The 18666-nt window shown below is 46.6% G+C and overlaps 1 protein-coding gene across 1 annotated transcript; it reads right to left on the reverse strand.

Annotated features, from left to right (window-relative positions):
• Positions 1-7428: 7428 nt before the first annotated feature.
• Positions 7429-16350, reverse strand: FGF16 (fibroblast growth factor 16). The gene is made up of 3 exons (XM_032387916.1): positions 15845-16350; positions 9731-9834; positions 7429-8376 (listed from the first exon to the last, which is right to left on the reverse strand). The coding sequence occupies exons 1-3, from the start codon at positions 16116-16118 to the stop codon at positions 8131-8133; spliced, it is 624 nt and encodes a 207-aa protein (XP_032243807.1). The 5' UTR covers positions 16119-16350; the 3' UTR covers positions 7429-8130.
• Between the last annotated feature and the right edge of the window lie 2316 nt (positions 16351-18666).

The raw sequence follows: 18666 nt of genomic DNA on the forward strand, positions 1-18666 counted from the left end.
ATGGGAAGTTTGTCTTTAATGGTTTCAGAGTTTTTGTTTGGGGTGATGAAAAGTTTTGGAAATAGATAGTGGTGATGGTTGCATAACATTGTGAATGTAATTAATGCTAAATGAATTGTACATGTAAAAATGGTTAAAATGATGAGGCACCTGGGTGGCATAGTCAGTTGAGCATCTGACGCTTGGTTTCAGCTCAGGTTGTGATCTCAGGGTCATGATATCAAGCCTTGCATCAGGCTCCACGCTAAGCGTGGAGTCTGCTTGAAATTCTCCCTCACCCTCTGCCCCTCCTGCTCACATGCACTCTCTCTCTAAAATAAATACATAAATCTTTAAAAAATGGTTAAAATGGCAAATTTTGTTATATATATTATATCACAATAAAAGATTCAAAAAATGTTTTCTTTAAAAAAACAAAACAAAACTAAACATACCAAAGAATGATTGATGGGAAGCCACAATTAGATGGCTTGGGTCTTAGTAACATTGAGGGAGGTTTCATCTACAGAGACCAGAGAGTGCCTGATCCAGAACAGGCTGGAGCTGAGAGCTGGAGACAAATGGAGATTTATATTGTCTCACATGAACTAATGTAATGTTTACCACCTATTCTCATGACAAGAATTACTTGGGGACTTGTTAAATATACAGATCAGTGAGTCTCAAAGTTTGGTCTAAGGACTCTGGGGGGTGGTTTGTGGGTTCCCTCCTTTTCTAATTACAGATCTAGGAGAAGCCAAATTTTCTTCTTATACTTCAGCCAAAAGAACATATAGCAATAGATTGAACGCAGAAGCAGATATAAGAATCCAGCTGTCTTCTATTAAGGGAGATATCAAAGATGTTTGGAAAACAATATCATTCACTAAATTTTTTAGAATATAGTTATTTTTCATTAAAATGTAATTTATATTGATGTTAATGGGTTTATTATTATAAATGAATTATTAGATAATAAAAATTTTGAAATTAAAAAAATTTTGAGTTTCTAATATGTTAAATACCAATAGCTATAACCCACATAAACAAAAGCTCTGGGAGGTCCTCAATAATTTCTAAGTGTTTAAGGATTCCTCAGAATAAAAAGTTTGAGAACCATTGATATAGATAATCAAGCCTATCTTTGGAAATTCTGATTTAGGAAGTCCCAATAGAGCCCAGGAGTCTGTATTTTTAGATAATTACACCAGTTGCTGAGCAGAGTTTGGTTAACACTGAGCCAATATAAAGGTGTTTAAGTGTTAGGGATTTTTATGATGAGCTACGGTGAATGCCAGACAGAATCAAAACTAAATGAGTAAAAGGATTGTCAAGCAGAAAAAGGCTGGTCCATTTGAGGTTGACAAGGCTGTATTTGTAGTGGAGCCATTTAATGACCCAATTTTCGTAATTTTCCTAAGCAATGTTGGGACTCCAGAGCAGAAGCAGAGAAAGTGGTCACTTTAAACTAGAGATGGATGGGGCTTTGGGTGGGGGCTAAGTTACCCTGTAACTAGCTAGATATATGATGATATTCAGATTTTATATTGAGGAGGCTATACTCTGGGTTTATACTGCAGGAGAGTTGTGGGACCTATTAGGTGTGGTATAATAGTACAATGGGGGATGCCTGGGGAAATCTATTGGATACAGTGTTAGGTGAGGTTAGGATGGTGTTATGGGTTTTAGAAACTTAGAGCATTTGCAACTGGTGAGATACGGGAAAATTAGAAACCAACAAAGCAAGCATGCATCTGCCAACATGGATTTAGTGTGTGGAACGTTAAAGGGGACTGGGCGGGGGCTCAGAGGACACAACTATAAGGAAGGGAAATGAAGATAAGGGGTTCTGGATATGTGGGACTTGGGTGACACTGTTCATGGTGTGGTTATGGGAGCCTAGAGAATGGAAGATCCTGGGACCCTAGAATGCACTGCTAAAATATAACTAAAGCAGAAGTTAGGTGAGGGCTGAGAGATTCTGTTGGTTTACTTCATACCAGGTTCATTCAAAGATGGAGTTTCCAAGTAGGTGCTCTCATTATATGTTCTTACTAAGAGGCCAGCATTTGAATGGCATGACTGTCTCATGTACCACCTTGCTTTCTGGAACCTGTCTTTCCGACTAGACTATGTCATGAGGAGAGGAATGCTTGTCTTGTTCTGTATCTTTAAAGACATAATAAGTGCTCAATAAATATCTGTTACATGAATGAATGATGAATTTGGTGTCAAAGAGTTAGGAAGTAAAGGAATGTGGATGTAAAACAAGGTTGATCTGACTCCAGGATCTGAAGAACATGTTATCTGTGTCTTTTGCCTCATTGCCAGTGATAAAGAACAGGGCTGATCCCATACCTTGTCTGGGAATTGGAAACAGATGCAGAGGGGAAACAGCCTGTGCTGGGATGGAGGGGTGGAGAGAGACTATTGAGGATTAAGGAGATAATTGCTTATCTCTGCAATTGCCACCAGAGCCCTGGTGTAGAAAGACCTATTAAAAAGGTCTTCCAGAGGTACAGATCTGAGATTCAACAGTCTTGCACAATTCACAGCGCTTACCAGAACACATACCCTCCCCAGTGCAAGACTGTTGAATCTCAGATCTGTACCTCTGAAACAAATAATGCAATATATGTTAAGAAAGAAAAGAAGAAGAAGAAGAATGTAGCAGGAGGGGAAGAATGAAGGGGGGGGGAAATCGGAGGGGGAGAAGAACCATGAGAGACGATGGACTCTGAAAAACAAACTGAGGGTTCTAGAGGGGAGGGGGGTGGGAGGATGGGTTAGCCTGGTGATGGGTATTGAGGAGGGCACGTTCTGCATGGAGCACTGGGTGTTATGCACAAACAATGAATCATGGAACACTATATCTAAAACTAATGATGGAATGTATGGGGATTAACATAACAATAAAAAAATTAAAAAAAAAAAGGTCTTCCATTTTCTCTTGAGAACAGAGGGAGCTTTAGGAATGATAAACTAAATTATGTTCTGATTCTTCTGTAGAGCAAGGGAATTAAATGACAAACGGGGAACATGTCGTTCCAAAGGAGAGGATCTCTTCTCTCTGGTCCCCTTCTCCCTAACCTCCCACATTCTTCCTCAAAAGATCCCTATTCTTGAAGTGCTGGGGAAAAGCAGTGTAGCTCCAACTAGTCCAGAGAGAAGGAAAGCAGTCCCCAAGGGCTGGCCTTTTTAGCAGGAGGAAGGTTAGGTCTGTACTCCAGGCAACTTGGACTAAGCCCATGGGACCTATGGTCCCACTAGAACCCTGAACCTGATGGATTTCTGACTATGCAGCCAAGGATTTGGTGGCTGAGCACTGCAGTGGCTTGAAGGTAGATAAATTCAAGTTCTTTTATTATTTCAAGACTTTGATTAAATTCCTTTTGGGAAGGAGTCTCTGCTTTGGTGGCTTTGATAAGCTCCTTGAGTCTGGGCCTGGTGGGTTCAGTCTCTGCTTGTTTTTTGAGCATGAGCAACATTCGGCTGTGGCAGTGGGGTTGAAAAGAGAGATGTGTAGGGAGGGGAAGGAGAGTCTGGTTGCTATTGGGAATGTTGTAGGGGCTGGCCCGGGGTTGAGCTTTTTTCAGAACCATGGGAACAGTTAAGCCATCCCAGCTCTTTCTTCCCCTCACTTCCACCTCTCTGTCACCAAACTTGAAGCTATCTCTTAGAGGATAGGAGTCAAAGCTTTCACACATAAAATCTACATCTTTGAAATAAAAAACCTAAAGCCTCTGTCAAGGTTTTTGCATAGGACCACAGTGGCCAAGGGGCCACCAGTTCTTATACCAGATGCTTTGAGGCTGTGGAAACTCCTAGAGTAGTTGTTCCTAACATTTTGGGAGAATCTTTGAGAACCAATGAAAGGTTAAATGTACATACACATAAAAATCGGCATACTATTTTGGGAGTTCAGTCTCAGGGAAACTTCCATGGATCTTTAAGGACCTTGTGAACCCCAAGTGTGGGTTTTGTTTTGTTTTGTTTTGTTTTTTGCCTGGAATAGCAGTTGGGTAGCACTCCTAGCTAGGTCTTATATATTCTTTCTTGGAGCATTACTGGTGTTCAAGAGAAATCTGGGGGTCCCACAGAATATAGAATTAGTAAACTAATGCCACATTCTGCCATTTTAATCTAGTATTCACCTCAACCCTTCTAAATGATACCATATCCTTGTCAAGAGATTGTTTAACTTCTGCTTAAACACTTCCAGTGACAGGAAATTCACTGTCTTTCCTGAGACACACTGTAGTTTTTCATTGTGCCTATTTAAGTATACTTGGAACCTAACATCAGTTCAGATGATTCTGTTATATAATGTATTTGCTCTCTCTAGCCCAGTATTTGTATCATACACATATTTACAAATGGTGTCTATGTCTTTGTCCATTCATTCATTTGCTCATTCGTTCTTTCAACCAACCATATGTCTATTCAAACAAACATTTCCTAAGTGTTTGTTTTGTTCCAGGAATACCCTAAACAAACACTGGGAGGGGATGCAAAGATGAATTAGAAATGGTCTCGGAGCATATTTTCATCTAAAACCAAAGGTCTAGAGTTTACTACTCCAAAATTCCCTCTAGGTTGGCACAAAAGAATTACTTTTGCACTTTAGAGCTGTGGTGTCAATCAGCTGTCAACTGATCTAGTGGTGCTAGGTCATCTATCTTACATTTCCATTTCCAGAATTTACCTTTCCCATCTTTTTGGAAATGAGAACAGTTGCCCATTGACATTTTCTGGCCATGTGCCCTATTCACTGTTATTCCTAAAGTTCAATACCAAGAGTGCTTCCCCTATGAACTCCTGGACCCTGGGGCCCTACACCATTCTAGTCTTTTTCCCTGTACTTCCACTGAGAAGAGAAAGGTAAGGCCTAACCCTAAGACTTGGAGCCTTTCCCTTTTTCATTATAGTGGCATTTTCCTTGTAGATCTTGCCCTGGAGTGTCATGCTGTGGCCTTGCCAGGGTCATGTCAAGTGCCTTACTAGAGTAACGCTGGCCTTACTCACAGGGAAGTGCCAGCTTCCTATTGGTTAAAACAGATTTCCTTTATCTCACAAGTCCTCAGAAGTTGTGGCTAGGTATCAAAAGTTACAGGTAGCTGACCATAGATAATACAGGTAAAATTTCAGTTTAAAATAAATGTGATGCTCATTAAAAATGTGATAAAAATATCACACACCTGATGTTTACACTTATCCTACAGACCTCTAGAGGTCATGTCTCGGCCTGCAGCTTAACACGGACCTTGCCATCAGTCTCTTTGCCTCTCTAAATTCTGTTGGCTCTTCACAGCTGGCATTACCCCTTTTAGGAAGCTGTCCCTACTCACCCTAGCCCTGTGAGATCTTCATCTTGGTGGATCCACTGGTGAGCACTCTAATCTATGATCATACATAATCGTGCAACCTAGCACTTTTTATCATATAATCTTACTTGCTATCTCGTGTATATATTCCCTTACGTGTGGTTTCTCTGTTGGGTACTTAGATTTGGATGAGCTTTTAGACTTTTTGATTTTGATTTTTAAGTGAGCTGCTACCTCAGCTATTTGTTTCATCCCTACAGTCAGTTAGAAAAACAGTGGATGCCTACATGATGTGACTGAGGAGCATCAGAAGGAACTAGCCTAAACCTAAAACCTTTTTCCACCAGTCCTGTATGGTGTCTGAGTACTCAGTGAGACTTTTATTCCCTTGGCTGTTTTTTCCTGACAGCATATGCTTTGAAAACTCAAATAACCTTATGCTCCTATCTAAGTAAATAGCAGTAAAGAGGCTAGGGATTTTAAACCAAGATATCTCAGGGGCTCCTCTGGAGAAGAGGGAGTTCCAGGAATGCCATCTCCACCTGAACTAGAGCAACTCTATTTTTGTTTTATGGACCAAAGTTATCCTAAAACTTTATTTATAAGCCATTCATCTGCAAAAAGAATTCTTTTTGAAAACCATTCCTTTAGGGCACTAGGTTTCGAAATTTATCCTGCACAGGAATCCTCTGGGAAGCTTGTAAACATGTTGGGCCCCACCTCCCAGAGTTTCTGATTTGGCAGGTTTAGGTTGGGGTGTGATAATCTACATTTCTAACAGGTTCCCAGCTGCTGCTGCTGGTCAAGAGACCATACACTTTGAAAACTACTTCTTCTTTTTTTTTTTTTTTAAGATGTTTTATTTATCTATTTCACAGAGAGAGAGAGAGAGTACAAGCAGAGGGAACAGCAGAAGGAGAGGGAGAAGCAGGCTCCCCGCCGAGCAGGGAGCCTGATGCGGGGCTCGATCCCAGGACCCCGGGACCATGACTGGAGCCGAAGGCAGATGCTTAACCGACTGAGTCACCCAGGCACCCCGAGAACTACTTCTTTAGGGAAGTGTGTTAACAGCTTCCCAGAACTCTCTAGGAGAAGCACTGGCAGGGGATGGGGATCAGGGGTTGGAGAGGGAGTGGGAGAATGCTTCCAGAAGGAAAGTTGACTGGTTCAAAAAATAGGTGCCCCTACTGATTGTTGTTTATTTTGAATCCCTTCATCTTCCTATCTTCATAAGACCATCAGGCTTTGATCCCTAACCAAATCCCAAAGGAGGGTTCTTCTATGCCTTGTCCTAAGCACAAATAGGAGCTTCTGTAAGAGCCATTGGTCCAGGGCTTCCTGAAGCTTTGATTCCTCACTAAGTTTAAAGTCATAGCAGCAATGTCCACAATAGCCAAACTGTGGAAGGAGCCGAGATGCCCTTCAACAGATTAATGGATCAAGAAGATGTGGTTCATATATATAATGGAATATTAGTCATCAGAAAGGATGAATACCCACCATTTGCATCGACATGGATGGAACTGGAAGGGATTATGCTGAGTGAAATAAGTCAAGCAGAGAAAGTCAATTATCATATGGTTTCACTTATTTGTGGAACATAAGGAATAGCACGGAGGACCATAAGAGAAGGGAGGGAAAACTGAAGGGGGGAAAATCAGAGAGAGAGACAAACCATGAGAGATTCAGGACTCTGGGAAACAAACTGAGGGTTTCAGAGGGGAGGGGGGAGTGGGGGGATGAGGTAGCCGGGTGATGGGTATTAAGAAGGGCATGTGTTGTGATGAGCACAGGGTGTTATACGCAACTAATGAATCACTGAACACTACATCAAAAACTAATGATGTTCTATGTGGTGGCTAACTGAACATCATAAAAAAAAGCAACTCCCCCCCAAAATGAAGTCAAAGAACCAGAAAGGACTTCAGATAAGGCCCCTAAATAATGCTAGTGTTGTTGGTGATGGGTCATCTAGGCTAGGCAGTGTGATGCTGACATCAGGAGATTCTAATAGGTTGGAGAGAGAGAAGCTAACCAACCTTCTAATCCTACTAAATGTACAACTCAATGGAATTAGACAATGGTTACAATATAAAATTTTATTGCCAATAAAAGCCTTTAATAGCTCATTTATCCTGTTTCAGTAGGACCTTATTCTTTCTGATGAAAATCCAGTCATAGCATCTCTCATTAAAAATAAAATTATTTTGAAATAAATAAATATATAAAATAAATAGCATATACATTTCATAAATAGTTTGTTCTTATGCACAGTATCCATGCTTACATTTTAATATCATTTTCTTACAACCTACCCCATCTCCCACTTCCAATGGCAGGAAAACTGCATGTCAGGACAGGTGGGAAATCTCTAGAGCCAATGTAGGGATGGCCTGCACCAGGTCATAGACCCAAGGATTTTAATGAGACTTTTCCAAAGCTCTGCATGTAGCATCTATGGAGATTCCTTGGCTTTTCATTTACCCAATGTCAAAGTATTTGGGTAGATTGTGGGGCAAGATATCCCTGGCCCTTGGCAGGGGCCCCCATTCTTTCTTGTGCCACCTCAGGGGAAAGAACATGAGTAAAGAAAAAAGTATATACAGGATTCCCTCCAGCCCACCCCCTCCACCCATCTCCCTCCCCCAAATAACCCAACCTTGATATACACTTTGAACAAAGGAACAGCTGGGTTGAGTTGAACAGGAAGTAGTCCTCTGTTATCTAAATTGATAGGAAAGAGGATTGAAAAGCTATGAGTATAGTGCTTGCAGAGACGACTGTGGCCCTAGAGTACAGGGGTCACAGAGGTCACACTAGGGGTCCATTACCTATAGCGGAAGAGGTCTCTGGACATGGAGGGCAACTTAGAAGGATCTACTGGCCTGGGCAAAAAGTGAGTAAATTTCTGGTGTCGTTTAGTCCTGTATCCCTCCCGGGGTGAGCCGTCTTTATTCAAGGCCACATAATACTGTCTCTCCGAGTCCAAGTGTTTGTACAAGGTGGAAGCATAGGTGTTGTACCAGTTTTCTTCAAATTGTTCCCGGAACACACATTCACGTGTGAGTTTCTTCTGTGAAGATGAGAAAATAAAGCAGAGCCTATTATATGACTATTTCTCCCATCCCAGCTTGCAGAAATAGCAATAACACACTGATGTTAGAAAATTTCAGTCCTATTTCCCAGTATTCCTGAGGCATCTTCTTTCCAAATAGCACAAAACAGTCCTGTCTGTATGGCCTTCATCCTCTTTCATGAACCACACAGAAATGTTTTAGGTGAGATCTTTCCCAAAGGCAGGAGACCAAAAGAGATGGCCTCACCTGGCTCTCTGAGCCTGAGAATTTCTGCTATGGCCTCCCAATGCTCCTCTGGCCCCCGAGTTTTCTCCCTACTTCGGGCAAATAATGTCAAATCCATTGAGATTACAGTCAACCATGTCACCTAACAGGCAAAGGCCTTGGATCTATATAAAGCTCCATGGGAGGTGAGTTATGATCTCTCCTAATGAAGGGTCTCAGGCCTGTCAGTTGGAAAGCTCAGAAAAGATCTCCTTGAAAAGTTCCTCCAATCTGGCTACTTCAAGCTAGCAGCTCCTGAGGCAGGTCTCTTGCCTCTGTGCCTTCTCACACTTGATCCAGCTGGCATACTACTTGCTGGGGTTGCCGATACGGAGTGCTGGGGACAGGCCTATCTCTTAGGTGTCAGGGAAAAATGTGCTCTGAGTTCATGGGGTGCAGGCAGCCAGAAAGCATGCTCTGTGACTCAAAAGGCAAACCCAGGAGTTGGGCTCCCCCGAAAGGGTTAAGGTCAGCGAAGTCACTCACCATTCCCCAGCTCTGGGCTAGCTTCCAGAATAGAGAACATGTACTGCGGCCAACCCAGTCCTAGCTGGGGACTTAGGGCTGTCACCAGACCCCGGAACCCTCACTCTTCATTTTTTGTTTCATTTTGCCTCTGGGATTCAGCTGAAGCAGTCTGGAAATCAGGGACTGTGTTTTCAATCTCAGAATCTCTATCTGAAGGCCTGCCCTTCCACTGCCTATTTTTGTGCCAGCTCGTCTGCTACTCCTCTAGGTGCCCAGTAAAATTCATAGGTGCTCCTCGGGAGTGCAAATGCCCCCAACCCTTACCCTCTGTTGACAAACCAGCACAATTTACTGTTATCACCAGGCTGGCTGGGCCTCTAATGGAAGAGGTGAAAGCAAAGGTACCATAGAAAAGCTGCTGTTTTGATGGGAACTGGATGAGTGAAAGTGTTATTATATAGCAAGCTCCTGGGCAGCCAAGAAGCACCTAGAAGACACTAATCCTTCGCAGTTGATAGAAGTATTTCAAGTGCAAGATAAATGCTTTTATGTTTTTGCCTTACATAGTCCAAACACCGGTGGTAATGGCCTCTGATGAAAAGAAAACCTTCAACTTACCGACCCATATAGTTCTCCTCGCTCATTCATTCCTAAGTACAGGCCAGAGTCCACTCCCCGGATGCTGATCAACCCCACCGCCAGGCTGATAAACTCCAGGATTCCTAGAGCAAAAAAGTGAATGCCGTTTCTATTACTGATGTCAAGCTAAGAGGGAGCTGTTCAGGTGACATGAGCTACCAGTCATTTATCCCCAACTGGAGGCCAGCCCTGTATGCCTTTGGTGAGTTACCTCATGAAGCCATCTTTTGCAGCAAGAATGGAACCTCAGAAAATGTACTGAGTCTCCCCGGGCCTCGGTTTATCCCCATGTAAGAGGGGCGAAACAATCTGTTACTCAACACTCTTAGAGATATTATGAGGAAGAGACCACGAGCAGGTTTTGGCTATGAAAGCTCCATGATTACAAGGTACTATTGCTGTTAAATACCACCATTTCAAGAAATGGGAGGGTAGCTTTCTAAATGGAAGAATGTGGCTAGATTTCTGTATCTTCCCAAAGTCACTTCCCTCCTCCCTAGAGCACACAGCATTACCTTCTTCTCCTCTAGGCTGAATTTGTTTTGCACCCTCTTAGCTCCCATGTCCTTAAAGCCACATGAGGCTGTCAACTGCCTGCAGCTGACTCTAACAAAGGCCACACAGTCTACTCACTAAGTCTGTGTCTCCTGCCTATGGCAGTAGGGAAAAACATGGCCTGGTGAGAGCTTTCTCCTAAAATATGCTCTTAGCCAGTGCAGTCCCAGGCTGACAAGCCTGTCGTTTTTCCCCTTGTCTCTTTAGAATTTTAAGTTTATCCATGGCAAAGAGTTGACAGGTAGTACTCGACTTGAGACTGATTTGAGATGTTGCAACTTTAAAGGGAAAGTTTGGAAGACATTCAGAAACATCCCTCTAGCTGACAAGGATAGAGGTGAGGAGTTGGAAATGTTTTCATTTACCCAGCAGCAGCAGGAGAAAAAAAAAAAAAAATCAACTTCTAAGAGGGGAAAAAGGACCCAGAACTTAAAACCTGGTGGCGCTGAAGACTACAGTTTTGTCCTAAGATAGCACATCTTTTATTCTATGGATACAGACATAGCGGTCAAGTAGATTCCTCTTTGATATTCCTGTCTCTAACCATGTCTTCCAACGTACAGACCAAAGCTTGATATGACTGACTCACAGAGGCATCCAAAGGTATGAAATGAGCTCACATCTGGCTGCTTTTCTTACCCCCAAAAATGCAATTCTTAAGAGTAATCATACTCTATGTAATCTACATAGGGAGTGGAACTGATTCCTTAAAGATTACTTAAGAAATGAAGTGGTTAATTTTGAAATTGGACTCAAAGCTCCAGTGGGAAGTCTCCTGAAAAGCCCCAGTGATTTGGGCTGGTGGATGGGTGTGCAGATGTGGCAGCTTTAGGGCACATGTTTCCACGACTCACTTGGATCTCTTTGAAGAATGCAAAGGTCTGTTGCCATCGTATGGCCTCTGACATTGAAATCCTTCAAGTTTTATTCTCAGTCAGGTTGCTCTTAACTCCTACAGTACAAGGAAGGCATTTTGGGAAAAGAGACTGACACAAGATGGTAGGAGGAGAAGGGCAACTAGCTGGTGTCAAGTAGGGATTAAGCAGGAAGGGATGTGATGGATCAAACCCATTAGTTGCATTGCGCAAGTTGTCCGATTTGGGTTCTGCCTTGTTTAACATTTTAATAAATGACTTGTAAGAGGACATAGGGGAACCACTTACCCTAGTTCCAGAAGATGTACAGCCGAGGAGGTGACACAACAATCAAAATCCAAAGAGATTTCAAGAGGATGGGAAAATGAGCTGACTCCAACAAAATAAGCTTTAATTAGAATAAATGTAAAGTCCTGCACTTTGGTCCCCAAACCGATTACTCAAGATGTGTTGTGCTTGGGTTTTGTTGGGGGATGGTGAGCCTCAAGTGCAGACAGTTGAGTTAATCGGACTCCTTGTCTTATGGCCTGGTATCATAATTGGTCTGTGCAAGGGCTTTTTATTCATCTATTATTTCTTTTTATTTCTGTATTCTGCTCTCATCCTCCTCCCCACTTCAGGCAACCATGTATATTTTCTTGAAAACACGTAATATTCTTTTGTGTTTCCATGCATTTGCTTTAAATACAAGTCAGCCCACCTCTGGAATGTGGAGATGTGGCTTAGCAAAACACACACGACAATGACCAAGAGATTTGACTGAACAAGGTAAGCTCAGTATGGGTGATTCATGATATTAAAAAGCTGATGTAGAACTAGTCATGTAAAAACTAAAGTTTATCGAAAAGCTAATGTGAAACAAACAAAGAAAAGCTAATGTGACCGAAGGCTGCACTGACAGAGGCCTAGCAACCGGCAAAAGGGAAGAGACGGCCCCACTCTGTCCCGCCTTAGACCACACTGAACACTGGTTTTAGTTCTACTGTGTTTAAAGAGGTCTACGGAGAAACAGGAGTGTATTCAAAGGAGAGTGGCCAGTATGGCAGGCAAACAAGAAACCAGGTCACGGTTCGGTTCTGTGTGCTAAACTTTGAGGGACACCAACCTGCTGGAGCCGCCAATTCTTTCTTCTGCTTAGACAAACTGCTTCTGAGCTTCAAATCTTAGTTCCTTCATTCTCTAAGTATCTCATGTCTCTGACCACCCTGAGCTCATGAAGTAGCAGAGGGCAGCTTGTGATCTCACCGGCCAAGACCTGGTGTGAGAACAAATCATGAAACACAAGAGGTGTGGCCATTTGAGTCACCACAGTTTTTCTCCAACTCTCTGTTAACCCTGATGCCAAAGGACAGATCATACAGGAAGCCACTTGGGTTGTGTCCAGTAACAGGGGTCTCCAACAGCTGGAATCATCCCTGCCCAGCTGTCTTGGGGCATCATTTTCCTTTGCCAACTTTCCTATTAGCTGGATTCAAACTGTGGGAACCCAGGGGCACATGATGATGGAACAGATACTCCTAAACCTCCTGAATCCCAGCCAGCATGAAGGGAGAGAGAAAACAAGCCGTTTTCACATTTTCCCAGTTACAGTTGGAGAGGGGTATTAACAGCGAAGTGTGGAGGCCAAGTATCAAGCAGACAATGTTTGTCTTCAGTACTCTCGCCCCCTTCGAGGTCCAGGACCTCCCTCTACTCTGCTCCATCTTGACCTGTCCATCTCAGGCTCTGGCCTCCGCTTGACAATTTCCAGACTCTTCTTCCATCTTTTCCCCCATGGCCTCAGTCAAAACAGATCTGTCCTGAGCTCCACTGCTCCAGAACTTCGCTAGACTGTTGGCTAACGTGTCCTTGAATCAGTCTGGCTCCATGATTTGCCTGAGCCCCCTCAGTCATCCTTTCAGGGCCTTCGGGGCCAAGACAGTGCTGCTCTGGCATCCTGACAACTAAGGAGCAGACTGCTCAAAAACCAAAGCAGCTGCATTAGCCTGCCCCTTCACACCTGGTGGGAGGCCTCTCCTCTAGTCTGGCTCCCAGGCTCTGCTCTGCCAGTCCACAGGTGCCCCCTCAGGAATGTCAGTACCCCGTGAACCTCATGTAAATGCCACCAGCCAAGCAGAGATTGAAATACTCCCAACCACTGATTGAAGAATGGAGTGGGGGAGGGGGGGGAGTGTAGGCTATGCCAACAGGTTATTATTTGGAGTCGTGACTGCTCTTGGGCTCAGCCTGACTCGTTCTGAACACATGGATTCCAGGGTAATCCTTGGGGGCCCTGCTCTCCAATTACAACAAATAGCTATTTACTTTACATGGCCTTTGGAGACTACCTCCTCCCCCCAAGCAGAAATCTATAATATTTTATATCTTAAGTCTGGCCTACTTTACCCTGCTGGAATGTTGACTGCTAAGGCACTTATGGAATGTTAAAGTTTCGATTTATTGAATACCCTGGCTGATTAACTCAAATGTGGAGGGAGGAGAGTTAGCAAACTCAAACGCCACCTCTTTCTTTGCCAAAAGCTAAACTGAGAAAGAGTAAATGTGTGTTTGAAAGTTGGCAGGGGAGGTTACAAAGAGACAGCTTTGACTAGTTATCATTTCCTTTACAGGAAATACATGGAACTGCCAGGAAGCCAGGGAAGGAGGAAAGGGAAAAGGTGGTGCAGAGGTGGTCTCAGGCAGTGTTATTTTAAAAGGCAAAACCAAAAATGAAGCAGTCAGTGAAGCAGCAATGAAAACATCCCTTCCTCCTGCCAGTTTTATTTCCTTTGGTTTCTCCTTAAACTTACCCTTAGCAGGCCTGAGAGATGAAAGGAAATCAAGATGTGTCCTTAGGGAGGTAATTAAAGACCACTTATCCCAAGAGCCTATTACTAATTTATGTTGACCTTGTAGGTTATTGGGCTCAGCTCAGGCACGGAGTCAGACAAACACTAGCTGCTGGAAGCCAAGCTCATAGTTTCTCCACCTCTGTTGCTCCCACCCTACATTTCTCCCTCATTTTGCGATTTTTCTTTTTATATACCAGGAATGAGCTACTCCAATATCTTCAGGCCATTTCTGGGAGACTTTGGGAGGTTCTGAGGCCGGGGTGGGAGTCCCATTCCTTCCGAAGAGGAACAAAAGGGAACTGCAAAGTCACGAGTGATGGAAGGGGAAGGAGCCAAGTTAATACTCCCTCTTCCCTGACCCCACCTATCACCCTTTGGAGGACCTGCTGCAAATTCATACAGACACCTGCACCCCTCCATTACTCCCACCCCACACACAACCCACTGTCCTCCAGATCTGTGAGGGCCTTTTTCCAAGATGACATAGACCTCATTAGGGTTCCTGCTTGCTCCCAGCAAGGAAGACCAGCCCTGACCTTAAGTTGTTTGCTAGACTTGGCCTTGCCCAGGCACTGGCCTCTGGGACCCCCACCCCTGCCCCCGCCCTGCCTTTTACTGTGCACTCCAGATGCAGCTCTAGCAAGGCAGGGGAATAGGCGGATGGGGAGGTTGGGGGGGGGGGGAAGGGGGGGGGGGGGGGATAAAGAAGGCAACGGGTATCACGCCGGAGGGTTGGCAGGGCCTCTTACTGGCCTAGGGATAGAAGGTGTCCTTGGGCCACAGGATTCTTGGGAAGAAGTAGAGGGCATTGGGGGATGGGGTTCCCAAGTAAAGGTAGCTGTCACAGCACCTGAATTATGGTTTAGTAGAGAATAGGAAATTGAAAATAAAAATGGCCAAATTACTGAGGAATGAACACATTTGTTTAGAAACCTAATGATCTCCATCCCACATCAAGGTTTATACTAATTATGTTTTGTATGTGAGACAGGCAGCTGTGCCCTTTCAACAATCCGCCGGGTGTTGAGCAGAGAAAATCCTGTTCGGAGCCTGTACATTTCCTGTCCTGGGCCCAGGAGACACCTGTTTCTGGGGCTGGGAGTGGGCCCAGGACCGTTTCCTCCCTGTGAGGCAAGGAGTCCAGACGTATGTCCAGGCAAAAGCAGACCCAGGGCTGTGCCCTTCCAGAGTGGACAGCGGGAGGCTGCCCCAGTTTCTCCAAGACCCAGCTCGCGCCTTGCTGCCTGGACTGGCCTCCTCCCCGGGCAGAGCAAGCCAGACGCAGGCAGGTGCCACGGCTGCCGGCTGCCGAGTCCCCGTCTGCCAAAAGCGATTCCGGCGCGGACCGCGCGCCCACCACATCCACAGCCCAGGAAGGCTTCTGCGGCAGACAGTCGGCCGCGACAACCCCGCTGCCCTCGAGACGCCGCGCCACAGCCACGGTCCCTGGCCTCCTCGGCGGGTGGCGGGCGCTCCTACCCTTCTCCAGCTCCACCTGCTTTTCATCCTAAGCGCGGCGTCGGGTGTCAGAATGCTCCCCCGGCTACGGGGGAGGGAAGAAGGGTGGAGTGGGGGAATGAGAGGCCGCACCTCAAGGCGCCCCCGCCTCCTCCCGAGAGCGTCTGAGGGTGCCAGGCGCCCTGACGCCGCGCGGCTCAAGTTTGCGCCGTCCGATCCCGCCTGCCCCGCGTCCCTGGCCGTCTCCCGCCTCGACGGGCCCGGACGGCACGGAGCTGGGGGCGGCCCGCGCGGGCCCAGAGCCGGAGCCCCGCGCCGTTGGCTCCCCAGCGAGCCGTCCGCTTGCTTCCCGTCCCTCCCGGCCGCGTCCTCACCGAAACGGCTGTGGTCGTGGCGGGTGCCGTGCACTGTGCCGTTGGGGAAGATCTCCAGGTGGAAGCCGGTGCGGCAGTAGAGCTGGCGGCGCCGCAGGATCCCCTTCAGGTGGGCGAAGTCTGTGGGCGAGCCGCGCTGCAGCTTCCCCTCGATCTGGCCTAGGCGCTCGTTCAGGAAACCCGGGGAGTCAGCTAAGGGCACGGTCCCCAGAGACGAGGAGAAGCCGTGCAGATCCCAGTCCAAGGAGGCGAAGACCCCCCCCACCTCCGCCATGGCGGGGTGCGCGGGGCCGAGCTGGGGCCGCGGGGCGCCAACTACCTCTCCCCTCAGCGAGCGCAGGCGACTCCGCGGCGCTTGTTCGCTCCCTCGCTCGCTCCGCGCTCTGCCTAGCTGCAGTCGACGTCTGTTCGCGTCCAAGGAACTTCTCAGCGGCGGGGCAACGAGCTCCTGACCTTGCTCTCAGTCAAAGTGGCGCTTCCCTTACGCGTCCATCTTCCTAGGCCTCTCATAGCTGGCTTCGTCGAGCTATCAGATGCAAACGGCACTTTATATACATACCCACTCCCCTTACATTGACATATTGGATATTTAAATACAAGCCACACCTCACTGGCATCCCCTCGGAGATTGGTGTGTGGGTCCCCCCCCCTTGTATCCATTTGGCTCTTTTTGGAAGGGAGGGGGTGAGGGAGGAGAGAGCGAGCGAGCTTCACTCCCTCTTTTATTATGAAAAAAATGGCAGGAAAAAGCTACACATTGCAGTGAGGCATAACTGCTTTTGGCAGGTTTTTCTGAAACTGCTGATGAAATAACGGAGCCCAGTGCGTGGAGACTGTTGGCGCCCACGTCCACTCAGGCCTGTTGAGTGGAGGTCTGTTGGCTGCGCGGGGGCAGTTCCCACCTCCCACGCGTCGTCAGGCTCCTCGCGTTCGGAAAGTGGCTTGAGACCAGGGCTGGGGGTTCACGCTTTCCTGAGCCCTTCTGGTTCCCCAGCTGGTCGAAAACTGCAGAAGGGGCGCCTGGCCCGGGACTGGGGCTCCTTGGTTTCTTTGTTCTGTTGCCCATCCCCAGTCCCACTCCCCACCTGTAGGTCGGTGGGGGCTGAGGAAGTGAAAAATCCGGAAGCGAATGAAGTTGCAAAATTTGGGAATGGGGGTGGTAGCGGTCCCTGCCGGCACCAAGGCGGGGTCTTTAAGGGGTCTGGGAGGAGCGGGAAACCCCACGGAGGAAAGAAGCCTTTTTTTTTTTTTTTTTAAGGGACGTTTACAGCTTAGGAAAAGTATGGGGGAGTAAGAAATAGAAAGTGATCTTTTTGAAAACCGATCTCCACTGGCTTTCTGGGCGCGCTTTTACAAGGCTCTTGAGAGCAAACCCGATGAGAGGCCATTGGAAGGCTGGTGGGGGCTTCCCCCCACCTCTTTTCTTGTTGGAAACAGGTGTTTCCTTGCTGTGTCCTGTGTCCTGCTCCGAGATATTCTATCAGGAAGAGCCGCAGTTGGAGCAGGAACTGGCGGCAGTCAAGGGCAACCCGTAGCGTCAAGAAGACCTGGGGAGCAGGTGCCCAGCCTGCCCAGCTCCCCCACGCCTCTGCCCCACACCTGAACCCTGGGGCCCCTCTCAGGCCCTGGCGCTCAGCGACCCGCTCGCTTATTCACCTGCGTTGTTGCCTGCAGTTTGCACCCGCAGTGGGCTCTGGCTGTCTTACCGTCTCCCGCAGGAGAAGCTGAGCAGAGCGAGCACCTCCACCTCCACCGCACTCCCGCCTTTGCAGCGCCTCCTGCTGGAGAACCCGTGTCTCACGGCCAGTTTGAACTCAGGGTCTCCCTGAGAAGAAAACCGATTTAGCTCTTCAGTTAGGGCAATTTGATTCCTGCTCCTGGGCACCCACGTGCACCGCAGGCTCACTCTGTGGAACTGTAGCAATTCTCGGTTTGGAACATCGTGGCTTGGTTCTGGTGTGCCTCCTTAGCCTAAGACAGAACCTCCTGAGCCAAGCACAAGATCCGGCACACAGTAGGTGCTCAGAAATCATCTTCTGATGTGCTCCCAGTAGTCGGGGACACAGATGAAAATGCTCTTCCCATTGTAAGGGACACAGAAATGCAAACGATGGCGTCCCTATTGGAGTATTTATGGATGAAAGGACAGGCTATCTGGGATTTACTGTAATCCAGTGTGAGACGGCAGAGGGAGTGGAGGTATAGTTGCAATGATACTGTTCATAGGTTACGCATTGTTGAGGCTGGGTGATGGGTACATGGATGTTCAATTTAAATTCCCTCTACTTGATATAAAAACATACACACGTGAACTCTTTCATAATAAAAAGCTTTTGAAAGTGGGACTGACAAAAAACGAGGAAATCATTCCTTCGTTCTTCATTCTTCCCTTTGAAGAGGTGGTGAATTTAGTGAGAAGGTAGGGCAGAGGGGCGGAGGTTAAGACAAGTACATAAAAGACTAGAGGGCCTGGGTGGCTCAGTCAGTGAAGCGGCTGCCTTCAGCGCAGGTCATGATCTCGGGGTCCTGGGATGGAGCACCCCCTTCGCACTCAGCTGGGAATCTGCTTGTCCCTCTCCCTCTGCCCCTCCCCCCGCTTGTGCTCTCTCTGTCTCTCTCTCGAATAAATAAAATCTTTAAACGTCTAGAATACCAGCTAGTATAAGGTGCACAGTGCTGTGTGAATTCAGAAGGCAGAAAGAAGACTGATCTGGGGCTTTAGGGCTAGATTCTGGGCCAAAGTGTGGCCTTTGTAATGGATGGACCTTGAAGGGAAGATGGGAAGGATCTTGCAAATTTTGATGGGCCACTTCCAGGAAGGG

This window comes from Phoca vitulina, unplaced genomic scaffold (assembly GCF_004348235.1).
Source record: "Phoca vitulina isolate PV1807 unplaced genomic scaffold, GSC_HSeal_1.0 scaffold51, whole genome shotgun sequence".
Lineage (NCBI taxonomy): Eukaryota > Metazoa > Chordata > Mammalia > Carnivora > Phocidae > Phoca > Phoca vitulina.

What these genes read in the sequence shown, in the direction of transcription:
- FGF16 (XM_032387916.1), bottom strand. Translation starts at nt 16,118, where the DNA reads ATGGCGGAGGTGGGGGGGGTCTTCGCCTCCTTGGACTGGGATCTGCAC. An exon ending in CCACGACCACAGCCGTTTCG is followed by an intron (nt 9,835 to 15,844) that starts GTGAGGACGCGG and finishes TTTTTGCTCTAG; the next exon opens with GAATCCTGGAGTTTATCAGC. An exon ending in GAGGAGAACTATATGGGTCG is followed by an intron (nt 8,377 to 9,730) that starts GTAAGTTGAAGG and finishes TCATCTTCACAG; the next exon opens with AAGAAACTCACACGTGAATG.